The sequence below is a fragment of the Nerophis lumbriciformis genome, linkage group LG38, assembly GCF_033978685.3.
Source record: "Nerophis lumbriciformis linkage group LG38, RoL_Nlum_v2.1, whole genome shotgun sequence".
NCBI lineage: Eukaryota > Metazoa > Chordata > Actinopteri > Syngnathiformes > Syngnathidae > Nerophis > Nerophis lumbriciformis.
Window position 1 is genome coordinate 22,296,612 of NC_084585.2, and position 24,431 is coordinate 22,321,042.

Here is a 24,431-nt window from a genome sequence, read left to right on the forward strand (position 1 = left end):
TCCACTTAATTTCTGTAGGCAGACTCATCCCTCCCAGAAATGAGTCCCACTACTGTGGTGTCGTCTGCAAATTTAATAGTGGTGTTGCTGGCATGAGCAGGGGTGTAGTCATGAGTGTAGAGGGCGTAGAGTAGGGGGCTTAGCACGCAGCCCTGGGGGGAGCCGGTGCTGATGCTGATGGATGTTGAGAGGTGGGAGCCTACTAACACAACATAAACACAACAGAACAAATACCCAGAACACCTTGCAGCCCTAACTCGGGGCGGGGCGGGGTTTGGTGGTAAGGGGGTGGGGGGCTTGTATATTGTAGCCCGGAAGAGTTAGGGCTGCATGGGATTCTGGGTATTTGTTCTGTTGTGTTTATGTTGTGTTACGGTGCGGATGTTCTCCCGAAATGTGTTTGTCATTCTTGTTTGGTGTGGGTTCACATTGTGGCGCATATTTGTAACAGTATTAAAGTTGTTTATACGGCCACCCTCAGTGTGACCTGTGTGGCTGTTGATCAAGTATGTCTTGCAGTCACTTACGTGTGTCTACAGAAGCCAAATACAACATGTGACTGGGCTGGCACGCTGTTTGTACAGGCTGTAGAGGACGCTAAAGGCAGTCCCGTCACGGCACGCCCTTAATATTGTTGTCTGACTGAAATTCGGGAGTCTCCCGGAAAAATCAAGAGGGTTTACAAGTATGATGCTGTCAAGCGCCATTCATATAAAACTCGCGGCCAATTGCGGCCCGCGAGACGTTATTTTGCGGCCCGCACCTTAATATGAAAATTTAATGTTAGTGCGGCCCGCAAAATAACGTCTCGTGTTTGAGACCCCTGCTTTAAGCCAATATAGTAATGCTGCTTGAGGCTGAGCCAATCTGAGCCACGATACTGAAAAGTGCGCTCTGATTAGTTTAGTCCCATCGCGTGGCCAATACTATTGTGTATTGACATTTTTAGATCATTTACGATTTTTTATGCTTGATTTAGGCCGAAAATATGTGGAATATGCTTTTTTTCTAAGAAGAAGAAAATGTGTTAAATGAAAGGTTTTTCAACCCATAGCAGTTTGTTGACATGGTTTTCTAGGTTTTTTGTGTTTTCATTAGGGCTCTCAAAAATAATGAGTTAAAGGTTGTTTGCAACATTTACAGAAATGCCTCGGGCGGTAACTTTCCAATGACGTAATCACGTATGTAACACATGCACATTAGCTTTAGGTGTTGTTAGCTACTTGGATAACTAGTGTTAGCTGTCATTGATAGTGTATTTTATCATAACAACATAACTGCAAATTGTTCATTGTTTCTCTTGGATTGCTTTTGTATGTGTGCAAGTACGCGTTGACTAGACAGGGTTTACCGGCATTTTATTTGTGCCGGTAAAACATTTTATTGCAGAAACTTTGTAATTGTGAAAAATATAGACGATTGTCAAACAAATTTGTTCTGTTAAATCTCTAAATGGAAAATTAGCAAGGCGGTGTTGTTCTTGTTATATTTTTTGCTTTGAAAAAAGTTACTGTGAGGAAGTTACAAACAGCACTTTTAACTCATGTTATTAACAATTTATTGCATTAATAATGTATGCATACAGATTAATCACAGAATATATTTTGTCGTACATGATCTTTTTTTTAAAAACCTAATTTTCATTGGTGATTTTAGACAGAATAAATATATATAGATTCGATTGAAAATAGAAATAATGATAACATATAAACAAAAAAAACATGCCCATGAGAGCATACATTATTTTATTGAATTTGTATTACCTTTCCAGTAGGCTTCTTTCCCAATCTGGTTTAAAAATAATTTGCCATGGAGTAAAGTGAGAGACATATTTATTTATAGTAATAGGCATGTTTATTTTATGACCACAAGAGGACAATGATGCTTAATGACTTTCATTACTGTATCTTTTTTTTGCATTTACAGTATATACAATTTAATTTAAAGGCCAAATGCAGCAATTTACCAGTGAAATGGAAAAATGGAGGAAGAGGACTCACCATAGAAGGTTAGGTATCCAAAAAGAGCAGCCAGGAAATACATGATGTACATGACTGCAATGGAGATATTGGCCACATGCTGCATCTTTTTCTTTGTGGGGCTAAAACAATAAGATATTACTACACACACAACAAAACACATGTAAAATGTAATTCACAGTCATTTTAGGAAGCAAACATTCTGCTACGTCTTTCAAGGAGTGCGGAATAATTCCCAAAAAGTTGCAAAGAGTGCAGGGGTCAGCCAAAACACAAAAAGCACATACTTGCGTAGCTCTGTGTAGATGGGCAGGACCTCAGGGTGGCACACAAAGGCAAAGGCCAGGATGGGGATGGTATAGGCAGTCTGAAAATTAACCCCAAAAGGTCACAATAGATACAGCAACGCCATCCCAGACGTCTTTATTGGCGGTTTGTTAGTCTGTCAGACAAGTGACAGAGAGCTGATTGTTTCTCCTGCGGTTAATTTGCCCTAAGCGTAAACCAGTCAGGGGGTTTTGCATTGAAGCTGCTAAGCACCAGAATTCCTTAGGGTTGCTGATAATTAATAGGAGCTTGTAAAATTGATATTTGCTAAAGGAAAAATGTAATGTGAATGATGAGGGATATTGTCTCGGAGCTGAAATCTTGCATTATAGAAAGAAAGCACGGTCTACTAACTCAAATTCCTCGCTTGTTAAACAGTGTTAATTTTGACAGCTGTTTTTAATTTAGTTTTAGTTGGTCTTTTGACGAAAATGTATTTTAGTTTTAGTCATATTTTAATCCTCTAAATTAATTTAGTTTTAGTCCACTTTTAGTCGACGAAATTCCTCAACATTTTAGGCGGCTAAAACTACAGTAAATTCCGTCGACTAAAATATAAAGTATAGCGGACAACAAATCTTTGAAGTTGTCTTGAAAGCACTTTTATCAATTATTGTTGCAGAGCATCTCAAAAACTCAATTCACAACAAGAAATGCACTCCATGAATATTTTAAAGTACATTTCACACTAAACCTTAGTCCGTGTTATTGTTTTAGCTGAAATTTTGCATTTTTTTCAAATGTTGAATGTGACCAAAATGTTACCAAAAATGGTCACATGAGGAAACTAGTTTTATTCTAGATTAGCGGGCAAGCTCACCTTTGCGTACAACAAAAGTATTGGTAGCATAAGCAGTCTTGCTCTTCTCTACTGTCTTTAATAGTAAAAGTAATCCAGTACAGTATGAGTCATTCAAAAATATTAGTTAATGCCTATTTACTGTTGCGAAGATGTTTGTATGATTAACCTGCAGAAGATGCTTCAAGATGGTTGTATTTTTACCAGAGAAAATGAAGCCACAGGGTTTACAATGTGTCTTGTTGTCTGCCTTGCAAAGGTAAAATGTGTTCGTACGTCTTCTCCATCTTCCAGGGTTAGAAGACATATTGTAACGATGTCTATAATAATATAAAGGCATGAGTAGGTTCTTCTTCCTGAAGAAGATTATGTCCTTTAATGTGTACAGCAAGCTGTTTGAGATGTTTTTCTGTTGTTGCCAGTGCCTTGTACTTTGCAGTGGTTTGTTGGGGGAACAGCACCAGCAAAAGGGACTTAAACTGGATCAACAAACTGATCCGGAAAACCGGCCAATCTATTGGCACGCAGTTGGAGGAGTTTGGGTCAGTGAAGGACAGGAGGACACTGGACAATCCTGCCTACCCACCCCACCAGGACAGCAGAGCACAAACTCCAACAGGCTCCTTCAGCTTCGTTGCCACACAGTGCGATTTAGGAACTCATTCATTCCACACTCCATCCAGCTGTATAATCACTCAACATACAGCAATAGATATTTGTCTATTACCTGACCGCTTCTATGTTAGCTACCTCTCTTTGTTTATAATGTATATTTTCTGCTGGATCTACTCTCTATTTTATGCTGCCATTTTTTTGCTGCAGCTGTTACATATACTGTAATATTGTACATGGTAATTGGGATTTGTTATATATTGTATATATTATATAAAAATAAAATATAATATAATAATTTACAATATCAGTATATATTATATACTGTATATATAATATGTAAATATTACATATATGTTATATTTTATATTGCCACTATGGTATATTTTTTATCTACTTTATACCTTTTGTTTTCGCCCTCTTTTTGTGCCCTTGTGTGCATGATCCTTTCCATCCTTATCCTTTCCATCCTTTGTAACTGAGCTACTGTGTGGAACAATTTCATTTGTGGATCAATACAGTTTGTCTACGTCTAAGTCTAACAATACAGAATAGGGATTAACAATATGAGAATTTCATATCACGGTTGATGTGACCAAAATTGTCATGGTTATCATTATTATTGTGGAATGTGCTCAAAAAGCTGTTTAAACATAACTAAAATAGACACACTGGTAGAAAAAAAACACTATTTTGCAGAGGTGGGACCAAGTCATTGTTTTGCAAGTCACAAGTAAGTCTCACGTTTTTTCCCTCAAGTCCCGAGTCAAGTCCCGAGTCAAATGATAAATGATAAATGGGTTATAGCGCTTTTCTACCTTCAAGGTACTCAAAGCGCTTTGACGGTATTTCCACATTCACCCATTCACACACACATTCACACACTGATGGCGGGAGCTGCCATGCAAGGCGCTAACCAGCACCCATCAGGAGCAAGGGTGAAGTGTCTTGCCCAAGGACACAACGGAAGGTGGGGATTGAACCCCAGTAACCAGCAACCCTCCGATTACTGGCACGGCCACTCTACCAACCTCGCCACGCCGTCCCCAAAGTCAAGACTGGAAAGTCACAAGTCAAGTCCCAAGTCCTGCGTTTTGAGTTTCGAGTCCTTTCAAGTCCTTTTAACCACAGACTAATATATTTATACAGATTGTGTATGCTTTTAAAACGCTGTATTTATTTATTAAAACAATAGCATTTGAAATTGCAGGAAAAAAAATAGTGCTGACATTGCACTTCATAATAGCACTATTAACCAGTCATTTTAAACATTTAACTCATTGCTTTACAGAATAAACACATTTGAAAAAACAAGTGCAACTGTACTTATTTGCACAAAAGTGTTAACATTGTATTTCCATGGCATATTGCATTGTAACTGTTCCTCAGCAGTTTCTATCCTGTTCTTACCTTATCTTATTGATCTCATCTCATACTGTATGTGTTTATGTGTGCGTGCACATGAGAAACATTACAAATACATGAACATAACAATAAACAGAGTTGTACTTTTTAGATGTCAGGGCCCTATGTAATATGTACACATATTCTTAATATAGTATACATTTTAACTGACCTTTATTTGACTATGTTTGTCTTTTTGTAGGTGGCTAAAATATTCGGTGCTGCTGACCGCCGCCTAACATTACGTTACTGTGTGTGATACATTGACTAACGTAGCGTTATGTATAGGTACCTCATGCAACCCTGCTTAAAAAAAATCACTTGACAAAAAGTATGAATATGGTAGCGAACTGCAGTGGACGCAAAAGATGTTTGCAATGACGTTTTAACCCTAGACATCTTATAAGTAGACGCAGCATTGGCTGCTGTGACGCGAGCAATACGGCCGCAATCTTGAAGTGGTGATGAGGAGCCGTCGAGCAGCCTCAACTGACAGTTGACAGGTAGAAAACAGAGATGGTGTTCAACGTTTTCTTACTCAAATGAGCGGACTGTTGAGAATAGGAATCTGAGGATTACTTTTCACAAGTAAGATTTAACATTAACGTACTATTGGTTGTATTTTGTGAAAATAATATTATCACAGAGTTGAGAAGGAGCAAATATCTTCAATATTTCTATGTGAAAATCACAAAGAAATCTTCTGGGGGAGGATGACGCCCCTACAGGGGTTTGGTTTACAAACTTTCAGCCCCACCTAAAACAAAATTCACCAGCCGCCACTTATTATGATGCATTCTCATTTTAGGCAAAGTATAAGACAATAAATAATTTCTTAACAGTATAATTGTAACCATGGATAAGTCTTCAAGTAACAATATTCAAATACTAACATTGTTGGGTAAGACAGAATTTGGTTTTATTCTGAATCCAGTGAAACAGTGGTTTAGGCTGATATAAAGACTTTCAGGTGTTTATATATGTTTATGTTTCGGTATTTGGCAGACGCTTTTTCCAAAGTGACATACATAAAAAAAACATATAAAACAATCACTGTAAACATTATCATTTAAGGGAAGAATGTAATACAAAATATCAATACAAAGTGTCAAGACAGAATAAACTCTCTGCTGCTGCAGCAACAGAGATACAGTCTATAGGTCCCTAATATATATATAGATATCTAATGTATTCATACATTGTTTATGTAGGATATACGCATGTATATATGACCTAATCATATTGTTTATTCAACTTAAAAATAGCTGACCGTTTTTTTCCCCCTTCTCTGGGATTAAATTCCTAGTTTTGATCTCGGACGTTTGGTCACTTATAGTATATAAGAATATTCTATTACTGTTAAGCAAACTATGAATAATAAAACATGTGTCCTTTAACATAGCTACACGTATGACAAAAAAAACGCGTGCAAATCAGTGGGATTCAGTGAGGTAAGATGACTTAAATGCGCTGACAGTTCATTGCACTGAGTGGAGCGGATCACCACTCCAAGATGGCGGCTCCGCGTCTCGCCAGCGCCAGTAGGCAGTCGCGCTCAATGCTGCGTACCCTTATAAGATGTCTATGGTTATAAAGTTAGCAGTGAGTTTACAGCCTCACTGATTTAACTACACAGCAAATTACTTAGCCAATAAACATTAGCTTACATTCAAAATTTACCCTTCTTTGTGCAACTTCAAATGTCGAACGAAGTAGGAAGTTGTTGCGTCTCCGTCTGTAATCTTCGAACTGCATGTTTTGCATACTGCAATTCGTTTTTTGTTGACCAAGTCGTAGTTTTAATACCCGAACGAAACTATCTGTGGCATAATTTTTCCTCACTGGCGCGTTGTTTGATATTTCTTCTTCGTTGGTTGTCCTGCAATTTGATTGGATGAATGCTGTGGGATGAAAACAACGTGGATCTAATTTGATTGGCTGTTGTACTGACAGGCAGCACACACGCTGACAGACACACACTTGTACACAATGAAAGATACGGAGCGCTCATGAATAACTTTTTAATCTTTGGGTTTTGGGGAAAGTAGCAAGTCTTGTCAAGTCAAAAGGCTCAAGTCCAAGTGAAGTCCAAGTCATCGATATTAAAGTCCAAGTTGAGTTGCAAGTATCTTTACATTTTGTCAAGTCGAGTTTAAAGTCATCAAATTCATGACTCGAGTCTGACTCGAGTCCAAGTCATGTGACTCGAGTCCACACCTCTGCTATTTTGCATTTCTTGTGTTTGTTATGCTTCACTGAAGTATTTTACTCTTAGTGTTTTATCTGTTTTAATAGCTACTCTTTTATTGTTGTATTGTAAATGTTGGTTTATACTGCAGCACTTTAAGATTTATTTAAATGAAATATGCGTAACAAATGAAATCTATTATAAGTATGTATCACTGCTGGTGGGCGTTGTGTCTGTCCTACTTGAACGCACCATAAAAACACTTTGTGTCTTTTCCTCTGCGGAAAGATCGATCATCATATTTCCGTGCTAAGAGAGCACAGATTGTAGGTTCAATGTGCACAACTGAATAGCTTTGTTTCTCAAACAGTAATGGGTTTATAGAAGTTTAAATTGGGGTAGGTTGTTTTTAACTTTTGTTTTCATGTGAGCATTTAACATAGCGACCTTGCAACAGTAAGTCCGCCATGGCCCGTGATCGTTATCGGTGTTCAGATCATTTTAATTTAATTAAATATGCTTACTTTTTCCAGCTAATTTTACACTTTTGAAGCAATAAACCTTGGAGCCATATAACTTGGTCAGTAACACATGTTATATGCTAACATTAGCATGCTAACTTTTTTTTGCCATTTTCGCAGAAGTACCCTTTTGATTTATTCAACTTGGTACATGACACATGCTAACGTTATCATTTCAGTTCAGTTTCAGCTGTGGGATTCACACGCAACTCTAGCCCGGATTGCAAAGATTCTAGTCAATTGTATTTTTATAAAATTAAAACTAAATTATTTAATCAAAATAAATGTTTAATTTGTTTAAGTTAAATGTTGGTATGACAAAAACTCATTAACTTATTCAAATAAATTACATTATTTAATTCATTAATTTTAAGTGATGAAAATGATTCTATTGAAAATAATATATTAATTGAACATATCTAATCCTCTACTAAAATGTGTGTGAATTCATTTAATTTTCGTTAAATATTAATGAATGTGGGCAGCACGGTGGATCAGGGGTTAGTATCTTTCTGTGTGGAGTTTGCATGTTCTCCCCGTGACTGCGTGGGTTCCCTCCGGGTACTCCGGCTTCCTCCCACCTCCAAAGACATGCACCTGGGGATAGGTTGATTGGCAACACTAAATTGGCCCTAGTGTGTGAATGTGAGTGTGAATGTTGTCTGTCCAGGGGCGCCGAAAAGGGGGGGTAAAGGAGACGGATTCTCGGGGCCCATGATGGAGGGGGGCCCAGAGAGGTCCCTAATGATGATGAAATTATAATACAGAAAAAATAATGACACTGTGTTGGGGGCCCTGTAAAGATTATTTTCATGGGGCCCAAAATCTCTAGCGGCGCCCCTGTGTCTATCTATCTGTGTTGGCCCTGTGATGAGGTGGCGACTTGTCCAGGGTGTACCCCGTCTTCCGCCCGAATGCAGCTGAGATAGGCTCCAGCACCACCCGCGACCCCAAAAGGGACAAGCGGTAGAAAATGGATGGATGGATTAATGAATGTCAATTAAATATTTTATGAGAAAAACTAAATAGTTTAATCAAATAAAATACATAGTTTAAATCATTCATGATAATTGATTAAAATGATTTGATTTAAAATAAATACTTTAACATATTTAGGTATCTAATAAAATGTGTGTGAATTAATTGTATGTTATTTAAAGCTGAATACATTATTCACTGTTTATTCAAGAAAATCTAATAATTCATTCAAATGCATGTTTTAATCAAATAATTCAAATTAATGAAAAAAAAAATTTTAAACTAATATATTCGTTCAAGCATATTTATTTATGTACTAAAATTTGTGTGAATGAATTTTGATTTAATTTAAGATTGATGAATATCAATTCAATGTTTGTATAAAACATCCCAGTTATTTTATTCAAATAAAGTGCTCATTATTATTTTATTTTTGCATTAATGAAAATCAAAAGAAATGTATTACTTTATTATATGTACTTATATCTACTAAAATGTGTGTGAATTAATTTTATTTTTTATTAAAGATTGATTATTATCGATTAGATTATATATATATATATATATATATATATATATATATATATATATATATATATATATATATATATATATATATATATATTTATATATATATATATATATATATATATATATATACATACATATATATATATATATATATATATATATCCATCCATCCATTTTCTACCGCTTATTCCCTTTTGGGGTCGCGGGGGGCGCTGGAGCCTATCTCAGCTACAATCGGGTGGAAGGCGGTGTACACCCTGGACAAGTCGCCATCTCATCGCAGGGCCAACACAGATAGACAGACAACTTTCACACTCACATTCACACACTAGGGCCAATTTAGTGTTGCCAATCAACTTATCCCCAGGTGCATGTCTTTGGAGGTGGGAGGAAGCCGGAGTACCCGGAGGGAACCCACGCAGTCACGGGGAGAACTTGCAAACTCCACACAGAAAGATCCCGAGCCCGGGATTGAACCCAAGACTACTCAAGACCTTCGTATTGTGAGGCAGATGCACTAACCCCTCTTCCACCGTGCTGCCTCTATATATATATATATATATATATATATATATATATATATATATATATATATATATATATATATATATATATGAGGGTGCATGGGAGTTTGCCCAACCAGTCTACATGTGCTTTGTGGACTTGGAGAAGGCATTCGACCGTGTCCCTCGGGAAGTCCTGTGGGGAGTGCTCAGAGAGTATGGGGTTTCGGACTGTCTGATTGTGGCGGTCCGCTCCCTGTATGATCAGTGTCAGAGCTTGGTTCGCATTGCCGGCAGTAAGTCGGACACGTTTCCGGTGAGGGTTGGACTCCGCCAAGGCTGCCCTTTGTCACCGATTCTGTTCATAACTTTTATGGACAGAATTTCTAGGCGCAGTCAAGGCGTTGAGGGGATCCGGTTTGGTGACTGCAGGATTAGGTCTCTGCTTTTTGCAGATGATTTGGTCCTGATGGCTTCATCTGGCCAGGATCTTCAGCTCTCACTGGATCGGTTCGCAGCTGAGTGTGAAGCGACTGGGATGAGAATCAGCACCTCCAAGTCCGAGTCCATGGTTCTCGCCCGGAAAAGGGTGGAGTGCCATCCACGGGTTGGGGAGGAGATCTTGCCCCAAGTGGAGGAATTCAAGTACCTCGGAGTCTTGTTCACGAGTGAGGGAAGAGTGGATCGTGAGATCGACAGGCGGATCGGTGCGGCGTCTTCAGTAATGCGGACGCTGTATAGATCCGTTGTGGTGAAGAAGGAGCTGAGCCGGAAGGCAAAGCTCTCAATTTACCGGTCAATCTACGTTCCCATCCTCACCTATGGTCATGAGCTTTGGGTTATGACCGAGGACAAGATCACGGGTACAAGCGGCCGAAATGAGTTTCCTCCGCCGGGTGGCGGGGCTCTCCCTTAGAGATAGGGTGAGAAGCTCTGTCATCCGGGGGGAGCTCAAAGTAAAGCCGCTGCTCCTCCACATCGAGAGGAGCCAGATGAGGTGGTTCGGGCATCTGGTCAGGATGCCACCCGAGCGCCTCCCTAAGGAGGTGTTTAGGGCATGTCCGACCGGTAGGAGGCCACGAGGAAGACCCAGGACACGTTGGGAAGACTATGTCTCCCGGCTGGCCTGGGAACGCCTCGGGATCCCCCGGGAGGAGCTGGACGAAGTGGCTGGGGAGAGGGAAGTCTGGGCTTCCCTGCTTAGGCTGCTGCCCCCGCGACCCGACCTCGGATAAGCGGAAGAAGATGTATCTCTTAGATTTTTTTATCGCTATATTAGTCTATTTATACCTGCGTTGTCCTTTCCATCCTTACACTTTCCATCATTGTAACTGAGTTACTGTGTTGAACAATTTCCCTTGTGGATCATTAAAGTTTGTCTAAGTCTAAGTCTGTCTATAAAAAATCTAATTAAATAATTACGTAAATTAACATCTTGTTGTCTGGCATTGGGCTGTTGTCCAGAGGTGGGTAGTAACGCGCTACATTTACTCCGTTACATCTACTTGAGTAACTTTTGGGATAAATTGTACTTCTAAGAGTAGTTTTAATGCAACATACTTTTACTTTTACTTGAGTATATTTATAGAGAAGAAACGCTACTTTTACTCCGCTACTTTTATCTACATTCAGCTCGCTACTCGCTACTAATTTTTATCGATCTGTTAATGCACGCTTTGTTTGTTTTGGTCTGTCAGACAGACCTTCATAGTGCCTGCGTTTCAACAAATACAGTCACTGGTGACGTTCACTCCGTTCCACCAATCAGATGCAGTCACTGGTGACGTTGGACCAATCAAACAGAGCCAGGCGGTCACATGACCTGACTTAAACAAGTTGAAAAACTTATTCGGGTGTTACCATTTAGTGGTCAATTGTACGGAATATATACTGTACTGTGCAATCTACTAATAAAAGTTTCAATCAATCAATCAAAAGTGTGAAGGAAAAAAGACCCTTTTTTATTTCAATCGTACATCCTGTCAAAAGCCTAAAGACTGACTGCACAGTTCCTGTCTTCACAATAAAAGTGCCGCTCCATCGCGCCTGCGCTTTCAAAACAAGAGTCTCCGAAAGCCAGCGCAAACAAGCTAGCAAGCTACGGAGTTTGCCGCCAATGTATTTCTTGTAAAGTGTATAAAAACGAATATGGAAGCTGGACAAATAAGGTGCCAAAAACCAACCACTTTCATGTGGTATTAGACAGAAAGGAGGAACTTTTTTTCTCCTCCATTTGAAAACGTGGACGCTATCAGCACTACGGTCTGATTACAATCAATGCAAGTCATCAGAATCAGGTAATACACCAACTTATATTCTTGTCTTCATGAAAGAAAGGAATCTATATGTGTTAAACATGCATGTATATTCATTAAAACACCTTTAACATGTAAACAAAAACGGCAAAATAAATAAATATAAATTATATACTGTATATATATATGTGTGTGTATATATATGTATATGTATATGTATATATATATGTATATATATATATATATATATATATATATATATATATATATATATATATATATATATATATATATATATATATATATATATATATATGATATGTGTGTGTATGTTACTCATCAGTTACTCAGTACTTGAGTAGTTTTTTCACAACATACTTTTTACTTTTACTCAAGTAAATATTTGGGTGACTACTCCTTACTTTTTAGTTAAAGTTAAAGTACCAATGATTGTCACACACACACTAGGTGTGGCGAAATTATTCTCTGCATTTGACCCATCACCCTTGATCACCCCCTGGGAGGTGAGGGGAGCAGTGGGCAGCAGCGGTGGCTGCGCCCGGGAATCATTTTGGTGATTTAACCCCCAATTCCAACCCTTGATGCTGAGTGCCAAGCAGGGAGGTAATGGGTCCCATTTTTATAGTCTTTGGTATGACTCGGCCGGGATTTGAACTCCCAACCTACCGATCTCAGGACGGACACTCTAACCACTAGGCCACTGAGTAGGTACTTTACTTGAGTAATAAATCTCTAAAGTAACAGTACTCTTACTTGAGTACAATTTCTGGCTACTCTACCCACCTCTGCTGTTGTCTCAATGCAGCCATCTCCTCCCTGAAGTTCTTCAAATCAGGGTTATCTTGTTGCATGGCATGCAACTGTTGGCGCACTGCTGCTATCTCCATTTAATGGTCTCTACAACACTGCTATTGTCCCAATGGGTGTTATCTTGTTGCATGGCATGCAACTGTTGACGCAATGTTCAATTCTCCTTGTTCAGCTTCTCCACCTCCTGTTTTAATACATTAATTTATTCTCTGAACTTTCTAAATTCCACCATATCTTTACGATTTTCTTTTCTGTCTTTGATTATCTGTTCTTGGATATCTGCAACATCTTTTTGTACAGCATTGATCATTTGTTCCTCGAGAGTGTCAACCTTGCTTTGTGTCTTATTTAAAAGACACTCTTTTATGTCTTGTTCCGCCCCTGGTAATGGTGTATTGCCCCGTTAATGGCTTCTTGTCATGCTCATGGTTGCTCAGTGGCGAAGTGAAGCCATTGGTGTTGTTAGCTTCTGCGGCAGGCGCGGCTCTAAGGTGTTTTTATTTTATTTTTATTTATTTTTTTATCACGTATTTTGCACGTGTAGATCACTTGTGCGGTCAGAAGGTTTTAAAATATGTACAACTCCTTCGTTGTTGTTGTTTAGCTTTGGGTTGCGAGATAACGGCTTTGAGTTAGCATTTAGCTAGTTAGCCCCCGGCTTTTCGGCACTTTCGGTTCGCTTATTTTAGCGAATCTGTGCATCCCGCTGGGCAGAGTTGAAGTCGAATATGTTAGCAAGCTGTCCTGTTGCCGTGATCACAATCAGTAGTCGGAAAATACAGTTTTTTGGGCTGGCATTTTCCCCAACGTATCTCATTTTCCACTGTGTGGATGATTGTGGATACTCATTTTCACACAAATTCTCCCGCTGTGATGACCTGCCTTACTCTGCCTCAGATTGGCGCCAATTTACAGTAGGCGTTTAGTGTGACCAATCAGAAAGGAGGCGAGTTGCTATTCAATGCCCAACCCTAGTGCCTAAAGAGTGGAACATCGCGCACGTAGAGATGGAGAAAGACACATCGTTGGTTTGTAATGCGTCAAGCAGATAAATAGTGTACTATACAAGTGTAACAGAGTGCTGCAAGCCCAGTGTGACCGTGCATGACTGTGAACTGGCACATTGGCAGCATGCCTGTGGGTACGGGTGACTCTCAGTGGCCAGAAGGAGTGACATGCCTCAACCTACTTGCGAGTTGAGGTTAGCCATTTTGGGAATGCAGGCGGGGTCTTCTGCCCCGCCGGGAAGCGTGATGTTCAGTCCACTGGCAGTGCCGTTAAGGGCAAAATCCACAAATGGACAAGGGACATTGAACTTCTTGTATATGACCTGCAGAGGTGCACAAGAGGCAGAAAGACACATTTAGCATATTGAGCAGACATACCACAGTGAGATGCTTGCACAGCCAAAAGTAGGTCAGTGAGGTCAGACTACAACAAAGCCTGGAGTACAGCACGCAAGAGCGAGCAGGGACAATATTACAAAAATTGGTATTAAGATGAAGCCAGCAATCAGATTATAAAATGAGCATTAGGTTGTACAGTATTTACACTATTACTGAAAGTACACTTACCGAGATGAGGAAGAAAACCATGCAGCTCAGGGAAAAGCCACTGGTGTACCCCAGGTACCCTAAAATAAAGCAGTTCATTAGCATAACTATGTGTTCTACTGAGTTGATATGATATTTTCACTCTGATAGTGAGGATTTTCTAATGTTGCAATAATTTGTAACAATCTGATATGCTGGCAGCAAGAACTTATTAGATCACCGCAACAAAGCACTAATGCACTGTGCAACAAAGCTGAGAACAATCTCAAGATGCTGACGAATGGTGACATAAATAGTTATTTTACTATCAAAGAGTACTCACAGGTTGGGGGTGAAAACAAAATGAGCACGGTGGAGTAAAATAACACAGCTAACAAAAGAGCTTATAAACTAACTCAGGGAGTTTCAAGATGTGCAAGCAAAATATACAAAAACAACTAGATGGCACTGGGAAAAGCCACGACAAAAATAACACGAGACGAGCGGGTGCAGCAGAAAAGCTAGCAAGCATGACGGACCAGGGAGACGAAAAATTTGCCCAGTGATTACTTACAGTCAGGAAGGGGAAACCTGGACTCAAAAGGGGGCAGCACAGCTGATATTTAACTGACTTTGCTAGCATGTATTTACAATTTAGAATGATAAAAAAAGAAAAACGTTCGTGTTCTCATCTTATACTGTATAAGGATTTAGAATGATAGACAACATTCCACAAAAAGTGCAATTTCTCTTTAAATTGTATCTATTAAATATGCAATCAGATCAATGTGCAAGACAAATAACGTCATAGCACAATATATTTTACAGTTCACATTAACGTGAATTTTATTTTAATTTATTTCATGAGTCCCTTTTACTATTCACTGACAATGACTCATCATACACCCCGCATTACTATACTGAAAATCCAGTCCACGTTTTCACTGTTACCTTAGCAAGGTTGAGCAAGACCTTGCACGTCCTGCAGTGTTTACGGAAGTAAACCCAGAAGAAAACATGCTTCAATTCAAGTCATCTCAGTACTGGCACATTTGTGTCAATTTCAAGGATTCTGTGCAATCAAATTCAACATTTTATGAACCGCGGAGAACATTATGAAAGAAGATGTCTCCCGCAGTTTTGGGGACATTTGCCTCGATGTCTGCTCTGAAGAGCGTGTTGGCGGCAGTGGTGGAACATTGATTGACGTGATTTCCTAAAACATTATTTTCGCCTGTTTCTGCTAATTTCAATCAATTATTATTTTGTATTTGTTTATTTCAGTGAATAATGATGCTTATGATAAGCACCCTTATTATTCGCCATTATACGACTGGAGCGTGGGAGAGTTCACACTGAAGTTGCATCATAACTGATTGATTTGTAATTTAAAGCTCATCATAATAATGTCTATAATATTGCTAACAGAAAAATAATGTCCATATCGTATGATAAGCAAAGCATACTACTACAGCTTTGCAGTATAGGAGCGCTACTTAAACGTAACTGATGTAGTTTAATAGCCTTAGTGTTATTTTAGAACAGTGTTTTGTGGGCTCTGAAGACTGGATGTACTGACAGACTCATAGTCAAAATGGTGGAGTTCTATGTTGTTTTTTTTAATCTTCACTTTTATCGTTTTCACCATAAATGGCAGGCTGTTGTAATAGTCCATATCATCCATCCCTACTGGCCAGGTGTGGCCTGTGGACCTTGAATTTGACCCCTGTGGTCTAAATGCCTTAAATTACCATTACAGTAATAACAGGAAACTATCAATATTGCTTTTCAGCCATTTTGATTTCTTCAGTATTTGCTGTGTAATTCTAATACAGTAACAAGTTGTAAGCAAAACAATATTGCACGTGTAAACATTCTGAATCAAAGAGGTTGTGCACAGATAACACATCTTTGGGTGGACATCCAGACCCTGTTTTCCAGGCAAGATAGTTTATTTCCACCAAAACCTCCTGTTTTCAGGTTAACTCTGTAGTGCTATCATCTGTGCAACGTTTCGCTGTTTGCAAGTTGCCTGCTAGCTTTTCCATGCAAACAACACTGTCCTTACGTGTTTGGGCCATCTCATGCTTACTAAAGATGACTGAAGCTTTCTTTCACTTACACTTTCAATCATTTAAATGTATTCAGTGTTTGTTGTGCAATTCTAAAACAGTGCCAAAAAGTTGTGGCGCGCTCGCATCACAGGAACCTCCTGGGGACTAAGCCCCCGCCCCCTGTTCTTCAAACCTAGTGACGCCCCTTCACCAGCTACACCACTGATGTCACCATGGAGGATTGTCACAGACTATAAGAAGTCAACAATTCATAAGACTCACCCAGCTGCTTCATGAGCGCCAGTGGCAAGATGACAGCGATAGATACGATGACCACAAGGTAGTTGCCGTTCATGTACCATTCACTGCAGAGGCACAAAAACACCAAAGAATGTTTTCATTTCACTTCTATAAAGGAATTACAGAGTCAGATGTTCATTAAAGAAGGGACATAAACAGGTTTTGTTGAATTAATTCAAGACTTGTGAATGTATAGCTTCACATTTGGCATCATTTAACATGCAAGCATCAACCCAGTGTGGTGAAAATGTATGCTAAACGTTACAATATAGGTGACCAAAATATATATTTTTTCTTCTTCCTATTTACAAATATTAATATTCCAACAACTAAATCACCTTTTTGAGGGCTTAACTAATGGCAGGCCTAAACACAAGGCATTGCTGAGACTGATAGCCCATCAAATACACAGCAAGTCAGCCATATTGGTGTACAGTTACCATTTGGGGGGGCTATCAGCCAATACACAGGAAGTCAGCCATATTGGTTTGCGGGTGCCTTTTGGGGGGCGATCAGCCAACTTGCAGTTTGTCTTTGTTTTCTGTGGAATGTTTTAATTATATTGCCAGTAGTGTTGCATCCTGGTTGCATAGTTTGTGGTGGTTCTGTTTCCAAGACACGGAAGGACAACAGGAATCAGCTTGAAGGTGAAATTGTGATTTATTCTCCAAATGCAAAACTCAATTCAACCAGTGTTGTGCTGGGAAAACGTGAGGCTAACTTAGCCTAACAACATAACATAGGAACAAAAGAAACAGGTATGAACTTATAGTGCAGCTTGCAACCCAACAGAACAGTCACGTGTAGCGAATAAGACCAAAAGGCAGGTATAAATAGCTCTCTGATTAGTGATCAGAAACAGGTGAGCGTCCTGATCACTAACCAGAGGCAGGTGCAAAAAATCAGAGCCCATGGCAACAAAGGGAACTGGAACAGAAATGAACACTCAACCAAGGAGAAACAACAAATACAAAACAGAATAAGACCTGGAATGACAGGTCATAACAAGTAGAATACAAAGTAGCCACCTTCCCCCATTTTGGAACCCCCCAATGTATAGGTATGTTTGTGTTCCTAATGTTATGGCCAGTAAGTGTAAATTCCACTCTTAAGAATATTTTTTTTTTTTAAAAGGGGGAACGTTTGGTAAAGCTGAATGACACTGGCACAATGTTGCACAAGTCACTGCCAAACGGGGGGCTATTTTTAGACTGATATTGAGTGGGAAAATTACATAGATACAACTTCTGTTGCTCTCTCTTTACCTTGTTGCGCGCTTGCACACACACACACACACACACACACGCTCACACAGACTCGTGTGTGTACGTCTCAAAATTGTAGAGGACACAAAATAGCTCAGCCATCTATCCTGTGGACATCCTACCCTCTGGCCATCTAGCCCAGGGACACAATCTTTCACTGATTATGCCACGCACACACACACATACATTCGCACACAAGCGAAGAATGTGCTATAAAGACACAGATGCACTTGCAAAAGTACATAGGCCTGTTTTAAAAAAATCAACAAACAAATACAATTGAAATAATAATAAATCATTTAAATCAGTATTAAAAAAAAGGCATGTGTTGTCTATATGTTCTATAATGTTATGGTAGGTTTACTGTAAAAAAAAATCCCATTAAATAAAGGTTATAAATGTATTAGTTTTTAATTGGTTAAAAAAAGGTATGTGATCCTCTACCAATCACAATATTTAAAGTACCAGTAGAGTGGAAAAACAAGGTGCCTCTATATTGAAGCTATTGATTTATGACACCTAAAGACTTTCAACGTTTGCGAATACATAGATATGATCAAAATAGCATTGATCTCACAGAGATTCACAAGCCATTTCGAGAGTTAATGAGCAAGCCAGTCACGTAATCCGTGATGTGAAGGTAGCAACGACATAACCCTTCCCCAACAACAATGCTAATCAAGCAGACTTTGTGAGAGCCAACAACAATTACTTTGGGAAAAATGATAACCTTTATTTTTGTAAGTTTTAAAAGTCGAGCGCTAAACGGCTGTAGCTTTATTGAAACATTAGTATCAGCACCATTGCAAGGTGCTAAACCTACAAACAAACCATAACAAAACAAACCATTATAAAACAAACATTTACAACTTCCACTCTCGCTGGCCGACCGACAGGACGCTCACATTATCCCGTTTGGATTAAGAATCAATCACAATCCTCACAGTGGGTAAAAAAAAAAAAAAGTTGCCTCAGTTAGCGTCTTTTTGTGTCCCTTTTGGAATCTAGGGGGATGTCAAAGTTGACTCGCCTCTCAAACCATGGCCACATTTGTTTACTAGCAGGTGAGAGATGCAAATTATTGTCTATAATTCACTTTTAGCAAATTTGAGACAAAGCAGAAGCAACCACCGGCTCAGTGTGTCAACCATAGCAGTATAACCTAGCATTAGCTCAGTGCTATCAATGCGGCATTAACAATATCACTCATATTTGGTTAATAATCAGGTCACGACATGTAAATGAAATATTGTTGCCGGTTTCTGGATGTTATAATCGGCGCAATAGAGGATCCTCGATCTGTTGACTCAATTGTTAGCTATTTATTTACATTTCGAATGCATAAAAAAACATGCATTTGTATTCATGTCTTATATAAAGATTATGAATGATAAACAATGCATCTCATACTGTATTTTCAGTATGACTGATCTGATAATATGGTCAGAGTGCAGAAGCGTTACTACACTGGGGTAGAATCCACAGAAATTGCCAAAGATATTAAGAGCAGAATATTCAAAATGGCTGACTGAATTTGAGGCATTTTGAGATGTTTAGCAAATTGTAAATACAATTGGATATGGTTTAATGATTACAATGAAAAAAAATTAGGTGTATAAAGTCAACTTTTTTTTCCTCTCTACTGTTACTTTAAAGTAGTTCCTTATTCTCTTGTATTACATACAATTGTTTGATCAAAGTCAATAACATAGAACAGCAGTCTTCCATTCCAGTTGCACTCGAGTGGAAGGCATAGTACACCCTGGACAAGTCGCTACCTCACCTAACACACATAGACAACATTCACACTCACATTGACACACTAGGGCCAATTTAGTGTTGCCAATCAGCCTATCCCCAGGTGCATGTCTTTGGAGTTGGGAGGAAGCTGAAGTACTCGGAGAGAACCCACACAGTCAAGGGGAGAACATAAAAACTCCACTGAGAAAGAGCCCGGTTATTGAACCCAGGACCCTCTCGCTGTACGCCATGGTGTGCCAACAGGCTGCCCACCTTAAAACATGAATAAAGATTTACATTATTTAAGTTACGGACAAGCGGTAGAAAATAAATGGATTAAAGTTGGCGTTTAGGATAGCTAGCGATTAACGCTCTATTTGATTGCTTGCACATATTACCAGCTATAAATTTGCGCTCTTGTAATCAACTAACGATTAGCGTACCAGTTTCCAGCTGGCTATTAGCGCTGCTATACTATATTATTTGAATCTCGTAATATTTATTAATAACCATTAGGACCAGTTTAAATAAAAAATAATTGTATACATGATATATAAATCGGGAGTACCCGCTCCAGCTCACTATTAGATTGGGTGTACTTGGCCTGGAAAACGTTGAAGACCTCTGGTATAGAAGACAAAATAACTAAACAAAAGTAAAAACTATGATCTATCCATCCATCCATTTTCTACCGCTTGTCCCGTTCGGGATCTCGGGGGGGCGCTCGAGCCTATCTCAGCTGCATTCGGGCGGAAGGCGGGGTACACCCTGGACAAGTCGCCACCCCATCACAGGGCCAACACAGATAGACAGACAACATTCACACTCACATTCACACTCTAGGGTCAATTTAGTGTTGTCAATCAACCTATCCCCAGGTGCATGTCTTTGGAGGTGGGAGGAAGCCGGATTACCCGGAGGGAACCCACGCAGTCACGGGGAGAACATGCAAACTCCACACAGAAAGATCCCGAGCGCAGGATCGAACCCAGGACCTTCGTATTGTGAGGCAGACGCACTAACCACTCTTTCACCGTGCTGCCCAACTACGATCTACTACTTATTTAAACCCTTGGGGGTTTGCCCTCAAAGTCCTCGAGTCCATTGATTTATTTTCTGAGCTTGTAAACATTAACAGAAACAACTAAACAAGGATTTTGTAGAAAATAAAAACATGAATCTAATCACTCAAATATCAATCATATTCTGATACTACCACTGGTATCGACACCACCGCATTATGGATCGATCTGCCCTCCGATATCGTGTACACTGGGTGTGACACAGCAACACAGCACAACAGTTTTTTATATTATCATCTCTCTACACTCTTATTAATCAACTTGTTAATGTTCTGTTAATAACCACTTACCGGTACTTCCTTCTCCAACGCCGTTCCATCTACACTTCTCAAACTTTACTAACCACTTATTTCTTGCATAGCTTAGTAATTAGCATGCCTGCTCCTGGCTTGGTCTTGCGGAGTTGTAACATGCTTAGCCTCATCCGTCAGTAATAATGCTACTTAATAATAATACTTAAGATACTAAGAAATATAGTTTATTTTACATAATGGAGGTGATGACTATGAACTCCTGGCTGCCATATCAGCCGAGGGAACGAAAATCTATATTTTAATTTGAAACCCGTGTTGTGAGTTGAGAGCTCCATCACGGAACCAATTAAGCTTCTAACTTGAGGTAATACTGTAACAAAATCAGCCATCAGAGATTGTTTTTTGTGATTGACATTAAAATGCACTAATTGGTAATGGCCAATGACTTATACTTTTTGATGAAAATCGCCCTATATTGATCAGATATCGACACATCCCCAGTTTTAATCTTTATTTGCCTTCTATAGATTGAAATCCAATAAAATCTACCTGTTTCTTTGAATGTTACAGCCCCCACAGTGGGCTATTTTATGTCTCAAATGTTATACTGTATGTAACGTATGGAAGAACCCAGATTGTTCAGCACTACTGTTCCCATAACAGTGTTGCACTGAGCAGAACAATTTGCCTAGAGAAGTTGTGCTAAAGCATGGATTTAGCTCAACTTCCCGTAGCTGACATCATGTCGCATATTTCTATAGATTAAATCAACGAGCAGCCAAGTACTACTCTCCATTTTGCTTCAATTAATCAAACCTTACTCCCACAACTAGCACCCATGAACAGTTTCCATATGTGATGAGAGCTTTTAGGTGGGGTAAGAGTGAAGAGTTGTGGGGGTAACATCAAACTCCCAATGAAGCAAGTGTTGTTTGCATTGGTGGCCACCTGCACTTAGCCAGCAATATCCTATGGTTGACATTCTGCACTCACGGAGAGTGGCTCTGTTTTGATGTGAGACTTTCCCGGTTTTGGCCATTCTGCTCTCCACCTCCAGGGTTACTATCACAGCTGCTCACAAGCCAGCTGCACAGTGTATCCAACTGGCATGACAGCAAGAAGGCGACACAGCTTTGCCCAACACATTATGATGGATAGTAATATGTTATCTAAAAGCTTAAAGCCCACACTGGTTGTCTTGTTGATACTTTTTCGGCAAGACTCCTCAAAGATTTGTATTTGACAGTATTGGGCCTTTCAATCTAAAATTAATAAATTATTATATTTCTTTTGGCTGTTTGTGCAGCTTTCCCTAAAAAAGCACAATCTCCTCGATCCTTCTGTCCAGTCAAACTACAGACCTATTTCAAAACTCCCATTCTTGTCAAAGTGGTTTATGCCTAATTGAAATCACTCAAACAATATTTCTGAAAAATTCCAGTTGTGTTCTAAATCATATCATAGCACAGAAACTGCATTTTAAAACATTTTTTTTTATCTGTTTTTAATATTAGACACTAGTGGCTCAACCATGCTTGTGATTTTAGATTTGACGGCAGCTTTTTACACCGTGGACCACAATATATTTTTTGTCCGGCCTCGAGACAAGTGTTGAACTGAAACGTGCCATACTACATTGGTTTAAGTCATAGTTATTGTTACTGTACTATATGCCTCACACTTACAGGCATATAAGCGGCACCAACTAAATTTTAGAAGAAAAAAAGGTTGTTTTATATATTAGCCGCATAGGACTATGAGCCGCAGATATAAACTGGTACGTTGTGAAATGAGATATCTACATACAAAGATGTTGTAAAATTTATTTACCTACCTTAATTTTTTCCAAACAGTTCCTGTAACACGAAAGTAAAACGGCTGATCAAACAAAACAGAAAAGTAATTGATGTGTTTATTCATCCTTTATAAGATTAATAAGATGTTCTCCTTTTTTAGTATGGTTCAAGATGCCTATCAGGATTCTACTTCCTTGTGCTTTGTAAACACTTTGAGTTGGAACTGTTTCTTAAAGTGGATCATTGTAGTGCAAACCCCGTTTCCATATGAGTTGGGAAATTGTGTTAGATGTAAATATAAACGGAATACAATGATTTGCAAATCATTTTCAACCCATGTTCAGTTGAATATGCTACAATGACAACATATTTGATGTTCAAACTGATAAACTTTTTTTTTTTTGCAAATAATCATTAACTTTAGAATTTGATGCCAGCAACACATGACAAAGAAGTTGGGAAAGGTGTCAATAAATACTGATAAAGTTGAGTAATGCTCATCAAACACTTATTTGGAACATCCCCGGGTGAACAGGCAAATTGGGAACAGGTGGGTGCCATGATTGGGTATAAAAGTAGATTCCATGGATAGCGCAGTCATTCACAAACAAGGATGGGGCGAGGGTCACCACTTTGTCAACAAATGCTTGAGCAAATTGTTGAACAGTTTAAGAAAAACCTTTCTCAACCAGCTATTGCAAGGAATTTAGGGATTTCACCATCTACGGTCCGTAATATCATCAAAGGGTTCAGAGAATCTGGAGAAATCACTGCACGTAAGCAGCTAAGCCCGTGACCTTTGATCCCTCAGGCTGTACTGCATCAACAAGCAACATCAGATATCACCACATGGGCTTAGGAACACTTCAGAAACCCACTGTCAGTAACTACAGTTGGTCGCTACATCTGTAAGTGCAAGTTAAAACTCTCCTATGCAAGGCGAAAACCGTTTATCAACAACACCCAGAAATGCCGCCGGCTTCGCTGGGCCTGAGCTCATCTAAGATGGACTGATACAAAGTGGAAAAGTGTTCTGTGAAACATTTCAAATTGTTTTTGGAAACTGTGGACGTCGTGTCCTCCGGACCAAAGAGGAAAAGAACCATCCGGATTGTTATAGGCGCAAAGTTGAAAAGCCAGTATCTGTGATGGTATGGGGGTGTATTAGTGCCCAAGACATGGGTAACTTACACATCTGTGAAGGTGCCATTAATGCTGAAAGGTACATACAGGTTTTGGAGCAACATATGTTGCCATCCAAGCAACGTTACCATGGACGCCCCTGCTTATTTCAGCAAGACAATGCCAAGCTACGTGTTACATAAACGTGGCTTCATAGTAAAAGAGTGCGGGTACTAGACTGGCCTGCCTGTAGTCCAGACCTGTCTCCCATTGAAAATGTGTGGCGCACTATGAAGCCTAAAATACCACAACGGAGGCCCCCGGACTGTTGAACAACTTAAACTGTACATCAAGCAAG

General features: G+C 39.3%; 1 protein-coding gene across 3 annotated transcripts in view; it reads right to left on the reverse strand.

Annotated features, from left to right (window-relative positions):
* The window catches only part of LOC133578061 (sodium-coupled neutral amino acid transporter 3-like), a 157,242-nt gene that overhangs the window by 8,686 nt on the left and 124,125 nt on the right, over nt 1–24,431 (reverse strand). For all 3 annotated transcript variants that reach the window (XM_061932206.2, XM_061932205.2, XM_061932204.2), the window contains 5 exons: nt 16,797–16,879; nt 14,503–14,561; nt 14,118–14,258; nt 2,267–2,346; nt 2,001–2,101 (listed from right to left, as the gene is read on the reverse strand). In XM_061932206.2, coding sequence (XP_061788190.1) covers nt 2,001–2,101; nt 2,267–2,346; nt 14,118–14,258; nt 14,503–14,561; nt 16,797–16,879 — 464 coding nt within the window. The remainder of the gene's footprint in view (nt 1–2,000; nt 2,102–2,266; nt 2,347–14,117; nt 14,259–14,502; nt 14,562–16,796; nt 16,880–24,431) is intronic.